Source organism: Oncorhynchus masou, chromosome 6 (assembly GCF_036934945.1).
Source record: "Oncorhynchus masou masou isolate Uvic2021 chromosome 6, UVic_Omas_1.1, whole genome shotgun sequence".
Classification (NCBI taxonomy): domain Eukaryota; kingdom Metazoa; phylum Chordata; class Actinopteri; order Salmoniformes; family Salmonidae; genus Oncorhynchus; species Oncorhynchus masou.
The window spans coordinates 75,190,940-75,201,637 of record NC_088217.1 but is presented as its reverse complement, the minus strand read 5'-3'; the positions used below and the strand labels follow the sequence as shown (position 1 = coordinate 75,201,637).

The 10,698-nt window shown below is 40.9% G+C and overlaps 1 protein-coding gene and 1 long non-coding RNA gene across 2 annotated transcripts; both read right to left on the bottom strand.

Annotated features, from left to right (window-relative positions):
- Positions 1-800: 800 nt before the first annotated feature.
- Positions 801-4,391, bottom strand: LOC135542620 (2-oxoglutarate receptor 1-like). Its single transcript, XM_064969726.1, has 2 exons — positions 4,326-4,391; positions 801-2,177 (listed from the first exon to the last, which is right to left on the bottom strand). Exon 2 carries the CDS (start codon positions 2,148-2,150, stop codon positions 1,110-1,112), a length of 1,041 nt encoding a protein of 346 aa, XP_064825798.1. The 5' UTR covers positions 2,151-2,177; positions 4,326-4,391; the 3' UTR covers positions 801-1,109.
- A 2,061-nt stretch (positions 4,392-6,452) lies between these two features.
- On the bottom strand, positions 6,453-10,265 carry LOC135542625 (uncharacterized). Its single transcript, XR_010456114.1, has 4 exons — positions 10,037-10,265; positions 7,525-7,645; positions 7,231-7,342; positions 6,453-6,843 (listed from the first exon to the last, which is right to left on the bottom strand). It is a non-coding gene; the product is annotated as an uncharacterized LOC135542625 (long non-coding RNA).
- Between the last annotated feature and the right edge of the window lie 433 nt (positions 10,266-10,698).

Sequence of the window (10,698 nt, the reverse complement as noted above, 5' to 3'; positions counted from 1 at the left end):
CACTGCTTCTAATGACATGGGGTATTCATCAGAGGAACTTCTCAACAATGTTTACCGGAACGGTAGAGGAAGAAATTGAAAAGTTGACAAGAAACAACAGCCGACAATCAATTGCAGCTAGAGACAGGAGGAACTTGTTACACACAAAGGCCTACTCATTTATATTCATATTCAAGTTTACATCCTAGCCTATCACTCCTCTATATTGTTCTCATTGTGTTATGGTAGCAAGATACTATACAGAGGTCTTTTTTTACTGTCAGAGAGTTCACTCAAGTGTTTCTTTGCGTTAGATACTTGCTTTCAGCTTTGAATCTGAAGTGAGGTCTGGGCTCCCACAAGGTAGGGTGGACAGTGGATATTACCCCCCTTTGATGTGGGATTCAAATAGTACAGCCTCAAATTAACATTTAAGCACCACTAATCTGACACTAGTTTGTTAGCTATTTGATACTATCAAATGATGAAATTAGTTGAAATCAAATTGGATGAATAATATATTATAGTAAATAGCCTTCAGAGGAAAAGCAGGATCATAGAGTGGATTATCAGTGTCCTTATTAGGAAGTGGTTCTGTGATTCTCCATAATGTAAGATGTAAAACAGACGTCACTTCACAGCAGGAAATCTTTCTGCCCAGCCACTCATTTTCTTCCCTAGCCAACCTGTTCCTTGTTCCTAGACTCTAATTTCATTGTTGCTTGTGTTAAGTACGTGAGAAATACATACCTGAAAGAGTGCCAACACTGGGTATAGAAGTGAAAATATTTGGTGTCTGAATCATATTGACATGTTTCTGGTCCTGGGTCAAGTGTATCATGTTCTTGTTTCTCTCAAGTCATGCATCAAATATGTTGAACGTTTATTTATAATGAAGTGATATGGTAATATCAATTAGACTATACAGTACATATAAAGTCACTCTTTACACGTATCTAATATTTTTATAGAAACCACATCAATGTTGTAAACCTCATATTGGCATATAATAAAATATGATAAAAGGTTTTCTATTTACAGGATCACAGTACAGTATATACAATATTGAAGGAAAATATATTGCCATGATAGTAATGTCCACACAATTAAACAGAACACTGTACTATATTTCATGCCATATCCATGGCTGCTGGCCTTTTGGATGAAGCTGTGTTACTGGGCTTACTGACGACAGCCAGGCTGAGTTTGAGGTGAGTCCTGAACTTGGTCCACCAGGAACCCCAGGGGAACACACTGAGGAAGGCCTGCTGGAACTTGTCCCCGGCCAAGGTGTACAGAGCCAGGTTGAAGAAGGTGTTGAGCCCCGCTACGGGCCTGGACACGATATAAGCGGTGTGGACCCAGTGCACCAGCATACATGACGACTCAGGCTTCATCCTGGTGTCTACTCTAAGGATCCTCAGGATGTGGTATGGCAGGAAGCATACCACAAACACCACCAGGATCAGTACGTTGAGGCGGCGTGCCCGTACTCGGTAAGGGTTGTGGGTGTGGGGCCCCTTGGCTAGTTCACGGACCACACCGGCGTAACACACCACCACCACCACCAGGGGGAGCAGGTAGCCCAGCACGGTCAGCAGCCAGCCGTACCACCACAGGACAGCCGGGTCGCCGCTAGCAAAGTCCAAACACTGGGTCTTGTTGTTTTTAGTCTCCATGGTGATCATGGTGAGCATGGGAACGATCTCTGCCACGGCTATGGCCCAGACCACAGCGCACGCCAAGCTACCCCACCTCTTCTGCTGCACCTGCGCCGCCCTCAGAGGATGCGCCGCCACGACATATCGAAACACAGCCAAACAGGTGAGAAACAGTATACTACCATATAGGTTAAAGTGGAACCCGAAACGCAGAAAGCGACACATGAAGTCGCCCAGGGTCCAGGATTCACCATTGGTGTAGTAGTAGACCATGAAAGGCAGACTCAGAACATACAGAAGATCCGTCAACGCCAGGTTGAACATGATGATACTGCTGGACTTCCAGGGTCGTAGCTTGATCAGGTAGATGGCGATGGAGGTGACGTTACCCAGCAGCCCCACAACGAAAATGACGCTGTACATGACGGGCAGGTAGTAGCGTTTCATCAGGCTGTCCACATTGGTGCAGTTATCATCGGATTTGTTCCCGCCATAGATGGCGCTAGACATGACCGTGCTGTGAGTGTTGTTATAGGCCTAGAAGAGGAACCCAAGAAGAGACAAACAGTTATATAATTATATACAGTACCAGTCAAAAGTTTGGACACACCTACTCATTCAAGGGTTTTTCTTTATGTTACTATTTTCTACATTGTAGAATAATAGTGAAGACATCAAAACTATTAAAAAACACACTGAATGATGTAGTAACCAAAAAGTGTTAAACAAATCAAAGTAAAGTGTATATTTCAGATTCTTCAAATTAGCCACACTTTGCCATGATGACAGCTTTGCACACTCTTGGCAATCTCTCAACTAGCTTCATGAGGTAGTATTAAAAGTTAATTTGTGGTATTTCTTTCCTTCTTAATGCGTTTGAGCCAAACAGTTGTGTGTGACAAGGTAGAGGTGGTTAACAGAAGATAGCCCTATTTGGCAAAAGACTGAGTACAAGTTAATGTCAAGAACACCTCAAAAAGGAAAAGAGAAATGACAGTCCATCATTACTTTAAGAAATGAAGGTCATTCAATCTGAAAATTTTCTTCAAGTGCAGTCGCAAAAACCATCAAGCACTATGATGAAACTGGCTCTCATGAGGACCTCCGCAGGAAAGGAAGACCCAGAGTTCCCTCTGCTGCAGAGGATAACTTCATTAGTTACCAGCCTCAGCAATTGCAGCCCAAATAAATACTTCAAAGAGTTCAAGTAACAGACACATCTCAACATCAACTGTTCAGAGGTGAATCAGGATTTCATTATCAAATATCTGCAAAGAGACCACAACAAAAAGGACACCAATAAGAAGAAGAATTTGCTTGGGCAAAGAAACACGAGCAATGGACATTAGACCGGTGGAAATCTGTCCTTTGGTCTGATGAGTCCAAATTTGAGATGTATTTTTCCAACCCTGTGTCTTTGTGAGATGCAGAATAGGTGAATGGATGATCTCTGCATATATTGTTCCCGCCGTGAAGCATGGAGGAGGAGGTGTGATGGTGTGGGGGTGCTTTGCTGGTGACACTGTCTGTGATTTATTTAGAATTCTTGGCACACTTACAATTTTGATGAAACTATCCAGGACTGTAGAACCCACCAACAGTAACTTTCACTGCTTTTAGGCCTACTTCTACCACAGTCAACACTATTACTACTACTATTACTACTACTGATACTGCTTCTTCTACTACTACTGTTACTACTACTAGTAATGCTACTGCTGCTACTACTACTACTACTACTTCTGCTCCTACTACTTCTGCCTCTACTACTGCTACTACTACTACTACTATTTCTAAAACAGTCACTTACCCTCACCTTTTCAACACTAGCATCTAACAATTTCAACTTTAAAACTTATTCTACTAATACTAATTCAAAATGATTATTTCTAGTTCCCTCTGGTCTCATTATCACAAAAGGTGTGAGACAGTCTCAGGTTTGTCTGGCAGCCTACACAAACAAAAAAATCCACACCATGCCAGTGCAAAGTTTACATCTCAGGTCTGATTATTCTTTCTCATCTTGTTACTTACATTTTTACTCAGCACTTCATGTATTCTTCCTTTCAGAAAATACTGTAACATGTGCAGCCACCTAGTAAGTATGATCAACGCTAGACTAGAATCTAAAAAATCATCCTTAGAGTTTCTTTGTACTGTACACATTGAGTCAGAAGCCCCGTTTATACCTGGTTCTAACATGCGTCCTTTGTCCTGGTCTTGTCCATATTCTGATTGTGCCCACATTTTTAGACTGGTGTAGACGATTAAAAGACGCATTGTGGTCTGATCATGATCAGATCTTCCTGACCACCTCCAGAGGTAGTCAGGGACCCATAGTATTTGGATATTATCAATCAAGTACAAACCAACCTGGATGGTCAAATCATTTAAATCATCACTATACCGGTCTCTAAAATCATTGACAGGTAACACCATGTCTTAAAATAAATAAATATATATATATTTTTAAATGTGTCAAATAATCTGCATACTGGGAGGCACCATCGAATCTGGTCACAATGCAGACAGTGGAAGGATAGGAGACACATTTTAATACCGTGTGTAGATGCAACGTTAACAATGTGGGCACATTCAGAATATGGAAAAGATCAGAAAAAAAGACACATGTTAGCACCAGGTATTAACAAGGCTAGAGACACAGTTAGTAATATGGCAACTTACTGTCAGTCAGTCAGTCAGTCAGTGCTGTTCCCTCAGTCATCGATATCCTGTCTGAGACTTTCTTCCTCCTCCTCTCTCTTATACATCAGCCACCTCTAGTCCCTCCTTTCAGCTCCATTAAACTTCCTACAGCTCTGTCTGGGCCCCACTACGGGAAAACACAAGCATGTCACGCACTGTGCCTTTGTTGGGCCTTACCTCATTGGCTTCTGCATAGAACCCTTATTCACAAAGAATTCAGATCCTATTTCAGCTGTATTTGACATGAAACTATTGAAAATAAACGAGAAGGACAATACTACTTCCTCTTCACTATGGGTACAGTAAATCATTCCTATACATGCGGTTATATAAAGGGAGGAATAACGTGGAGTACATCGAGCGACATTATTCCCCCTCAGTGCTAGTGGCTTAGCGTCACTGTACTACATTATGATGTCACATGTCCTGCATTTGGCATCAGCCTGCAGCCTGCAGATTGATATGCTTGATACATGTTACTTGATACATGTTGATGACAGACATTAGTGAACTAGAAATGGATGCCGGTGAAAACGGTCAAAAGCTGTGGTGGTTGTAAGTATTTAGTAATGTTACAGTGCAAGTTCAACTCGTGAATGTAAAGGGTATCTAGAGGAAGTTACGATCTAGTGAAAATGCCCACATTTACAATAGTACAACATATGCTCCTAATATTCTTTGTGGTGAATGTGGAATTTGTTTCGAGAGTTTTGGTGTAATATTCACCTTTGTTTTATCTCTAGGACAGACTAGGTAACATAGAGATTTCTAGTTCGGGGTCACCAGGGGTGTAAAGTACTTAAGTAAAAATACTTTAAAGTACTACTTAAGTAGTTTTTGGGGGTATCTGTACTTTACTATTTATATTTTTGATAACTTTTACTTCACTGCATTCCTAAAGAAAATAATACACTTTTTACACACCCAAAATGACTCATTACATTTTGAATGCTTAGCAGGACAGGAAAATGGTTGAATTCACGCACTTATCACCAGAACATCCCTGGTCATCCCTACTGCCTCTGATCTGGCGGAATCACGAAACAGAAATGCATTGTTTGTCAATTATTTCTGCGTTTTGGAGAGTGCCACTGGCTATCTGTAAAGAAATAGGATTGTACCATCTGGTTTGCCTAATATAAGGAATTTGAAGTGATTTATACTTTTACTAAGGTATGACAATAGGGTACTTTTTCCACCACTGTGGGTAACGGAGATCAACCTCCTGTACGTCAAACCTACTGTGGAAATCTTTAGGGGCAGTTGTTTAAACCTGCCAATGAGTTGATGTTTAACCTGTTTGTTTTTACTCTATGAATCGACTCACACCTATATTTATTTTCCTTATTTACCATATCTTAGACTTGAATCTAGTATAACATGCGTGCTATTCGCAGACAAATATTTAATCGGGATCGGTGTCCCTTCCACGGGATGGATGAGCTAACATAGGCTAATGTGATTAGCATGAGGTTGTAAGTAACAAGAACATTTCCCGGGACATAGACATATCTGATATTGGCAGAAAGCTTAAATTCTTGTTAATCTAACTGCACTGTCCAATTTACAGTAGCTATTACAGTGAAAGAATACCATGCTATTGTTTGAGGAGAGCGCACAATTTTGAACATGAAAAGTTATTAATAATCAAATTAGGCAGATTTGGGCAGTCTTGATACAACATTTTGACCAGAAATGCAATGGTTCTTTGGATCAGTCTAAAACTTTGAACATACACTGCTGTCATCTAGTGGCCAAAATCTAAATTGCACCTGGGCTGGAATAATACATTATGGCCTTTCTCTTGCATTTCAAAAAAGATGGTACAAAAAAATTATCTTTTACCAGAACTATTGTGTTATATTCTACTACATTCCTTTCACATTTCCATAAACTGCAAAGTGTTTCCTTTCAAATGGTACCAAGAATATGCAAATCCTTGCTTCAGGGCCTGAGCTAAGTCATTTTAGATGAAAATGGGAAAAAAAAGGTTAATCCTTAAACTAAACTAGCCATGAAAAATGACAACTACTGTTACTCCAAATTCAAATCAACCATAACAGGAGTATTTTAACAAATGTTTATTTTACAAAAAAGCTAGCTAAATACACATTGTGGGTTACTCTATAGTGAGGGAAACTAATATACTGATGCGGTCTTCACTGACGCAAAGTAGATGTTGTTTTTATTGTACCGAAAATCACCTGAGATCATAAATTGACTATTTGAAACTCAACACAATCAACCAATAAGAGTCCACATTTGAGTTGTCATGTGACGGTGCCACCACCTCTATTACTGAAATGGAAAGACAACCCAGAGAAGATGGTGGTAATCCAGGCAGACAGAGTGCATCATGGGGAAATATGATGGGGCAGCGAGGGTCTAGAGTTTGGGCATCTTGGTAGCATTGAGGCGCATGGATACGCAGGAGGAGCCAACGGCGTAACGCATCTCCCTCAGCATCCCGCTCCATTCCTTCTTGTCCTCCTCGTACCTAACACAGGGAAAAGGAAGATACAGTGATGAGGAACAAACCAAGACGTCGTTGATTGTTTGTACAGTACCACTGACCAAGTAGGGCGCTCTCATTTATTTTTTCATTTAGCTTTACTTTTATTTATTATCATACATTTATATAACAAATTATTATAATTGAACTAAGATGAATATGTTCTACTTCTTTGTCCACATGAATGGAAATGCAAGCCATCTAAAATAACAAACCCACATCAAACAGGGCTGAAAAAGGTGAACTTGTGTTAGCTCACAGAGTTACTGCCTAGGCTTTAGCACGATGAGCTAACACAGTCCTTTCACATGCATGAAGACCCGGTTTTGAATCCCAGCTGATAACATAATAACATGAGAAGTGGGGACTTACTGCCAACATTGGGGATCACCTCATTGTTGTCATTCTGGATGATGGTGAAGCCCCTCACTGCTCAGCAGGTTCACTGAGCTCCTCTCCTGGGGAAAGACTGAAGGTTTCCCATCTGTGAAAGAAGGTCATTAGGGATAGCATCAGGGGGACTCTATATGATTAAGGCCAACCTGACTCAAGATGACTAATAATGTTTACCATCCAGAAACAGCAAATGGTATTGTTATGGTGAATGATATTAAAAGGTGTAACAAGTTCTTAAACTGATTTATCACCAAAGAAAATGCTACATACTTGTTTGTTCCAAAGTCGTAGACTTCAGATGCAGCAGTGAGGTGCAGCAGTCTTCATGGCAGCCAGCTCCCTCCACTCTGACTGCTTGTGGTTGTATACAAACATCCTGTTCAGGGCTTTGCTGCACGGGAGAATGATAGACAGGGTTGTCAGATCTCAGGAAATGTCCTTCTGGCAACAGTATAGAAAGACTGTGATGGATTTGCATTTACGGTTTGGATTCAATAAATCAGACAACATGTATTATAATACGGGCTCACATGCAGTGGAGGCTGTTGAGGGGAGGACGGCTCATAGTAATGGCTGGAATGGAGTCAATGGAATGGTATCAAACACATCGAAGACATGCTTTCCATGTGTTTGATACCATTCCATTGACTCCATTCCAGCCATCATTATGAGCCGTCCTCCCCTCAGCAGCCTCCACTGCTCACATGTAACCCATAGAAAACATTATTTTCACTACAGTCACGCTTGAATAACTGTTTACTTAACCATGTGTAGTTCCATAATGAAAATAATGACTTCTACAGTAGCTCTAAATAACTACACTAGCTCTATGGTCTGACATGCTCAGGTCTTAGAATGATAGACTAGAAACAGCTGCAGCTCACACCATATCTTTAGCACGACGCACGCACGCACGCACACACACACACACATTATTTTCTATTGTCGATGGGACCTAAAATGTATTTCCATTCAAAATCTTATCTTCCCTAAATAAGGAGCTTCTCAACAATGTTTACTGGAACGGTAGAGGAAGAGATTGAAAGTTTGACAAGAAACAAAAGCCAACAATCAATTGCAGCTAGAGACAGGAGGAACTTGTTCCAAGCAAAGGCCTACTCATTTATATTCATATTCAAGTTTCTATCCTAGCCTATCACTCCTCTATATTGTTCTCATTGTGTTATGGTAGCAAGATACTATACAGAGGTCTTTTTTTACTGTCAGAGAGTTCACTCAAGTGTTTCTTTGCGTTCGATACTTGCTTTCAGCTTTGAATCTGAAGTGAGGTCTGGGCTCCCACGAGGTAGGGTGGACAGTGGACATTACCCCCCTTTGATGTGGGACTCAAATAGTACAGCCTCAAATTAACATTTAAGCACCACTAATCTGACACTAGTTTGTTAGCTATTTAAAACTATCAAATGTTGAAATTAGTTGAAATCAAATTGCATTAATAATGTATTATACTGTAGTATATAGCCTTCAGAGGAAAAACAGGATCATAAAGTTGATTATCAGCATACCACCCTGCATACCACTGCTGGCTTGCTTCTGAAGTGAAGCAGGGTTGGTCCTGGTCAGTTCCTGGATGGGAAACCAGATGCTGCTGGAGGGCCAGTAGGAGGCACTCTTTCCTCTGGTCTAAAAAATTATCCCAATGCCCCAGGGCAGTGATTGGGGACACTGCCCTGTGTAGGGTGCCGTCTTTCGGATGGGATGTTAAACGGGTGTCCTGACTCTATGAGGTCATTAAAGATACCATGGCACTTGTTGTAAAAGTAGAGGTGTTAACCCCGGTGTCCTGGCTAAATTCCCTATCTGGCCCTCAAACCATCACGGTCACCTAATAATCCCCAGTTTACAATTGGCTCATTCTTACCCATCCTCTCTCCTGTAACCATTCCCCAGGTCAAATGAGAATGTGTTCTCAGTCAACTTACCTGGTAAAATAACTAATAAATAAAATCAGTGACCTTATTAGGAAGTGGTTCTGTGATTCTCCATAATGTAAGATGTAAAACAGACGTCACTTCACAGCAGGAAATCTTTCTGCCCAGCCACTCATTTTCTTCCCTAGCCAACCTGTTCCTTGTTTCTAGACTCTAATTTCATTGTTGCTTGCGTTAAGTACCTGAGAAATACATACCTGAAAGAGTGCCAACACTGGGTATAGAAGTGAAAACATTTGGTGTCTGAATCATATTCCCATGTTTCTGGTCCTGGGCCAAGTATCATGTTCTTGTTTCTCTCAAGTCATGCCTGAACAATGCATTAAATACCCACTGAGCTCTGAGATGGATATTGGATTGTTAAACATGTATTTATAATAAAGTGATATGGCAATATCAATTAGACTATACAGTACATATAAAGTCACTCTTTACAAGTATCTAATATATTTATAGATACCCCATCAATGTGGTAAACCTTATATTGGCATAATAAAATCTGATAAAAGGTTTTCAATTTACAGGATCACAGTGCAGTATATACAATATTGAAGGACAATATATTGCCATGATAGTAATGTCCACACAGAATGAAACAGAACACTGTATTATATTTCATCAGTAGCGTGCCGTGGTTCTGGGGCCTGGGCCTGGGCCTTCAGTGAAGTCCTACACAGTCCCACCTGAATTAATCCACCTCTTATTACCATCATTATGATGCCATGGCTCTAGACACTATACATTTAGACAGAAACGCAGTATAACCAGGCGTTGCGTCACCTTGAAATTGACATTTTTATTCAGAGAATTGCAGGGGAAGAGTGCAATACCTTTTCATTGTGCAGCTTCGTTGCCCTGCGCGCTTGTTCGTTGAGCTGTAGATCCACTCGGGTGTCCCCAAAAGTTTTCAAAAGCACCATTGTTTGTAAGTGCCCAGCCGTACTTTGGTGTCTCGTTGCTACCTTGGTTAGACAACTCAGGTTTGCAAAGCCAGTGTGGCTCCAAACACCAAATCGATCACTTGCAAATAATAGGCATTCCCAGCAGTACAGTTTGCAGTGCTTCTCGGAGCCTGTCTTTGTAGTGTCGGCTTTGTAGCAATATTGGTAATCCAATCAAAAGACGTGCAGGCACTATGCCTGCTAGCTGGCTCCTGTGTAACACTGGAGCCAGCAAGCAGGGGTACAATAGCCAACTCTAAAGCTGATTGGTTGACACTAAACTTTAATTTCCATTCACTTCACAGCTACAAGCGCCCGCACTGTTGATTCTGAAGGCCTGAGGGCAGATTTTAGACCCCTGGCAACACATGATGGCTGAATATGATTGGATAAAATATCTAACATAAAGACCAGCCCTCCAAATCTCAAACTGGGGCTGGAAGCAGTGCAACCAAGAGGAACGCTATGAAATGAAGAGCGTAACGCTTACTCTGGGGAATCATTTAATACATATTTGTGGGAAAATATATTTAAAAAAAATTATATTCTGA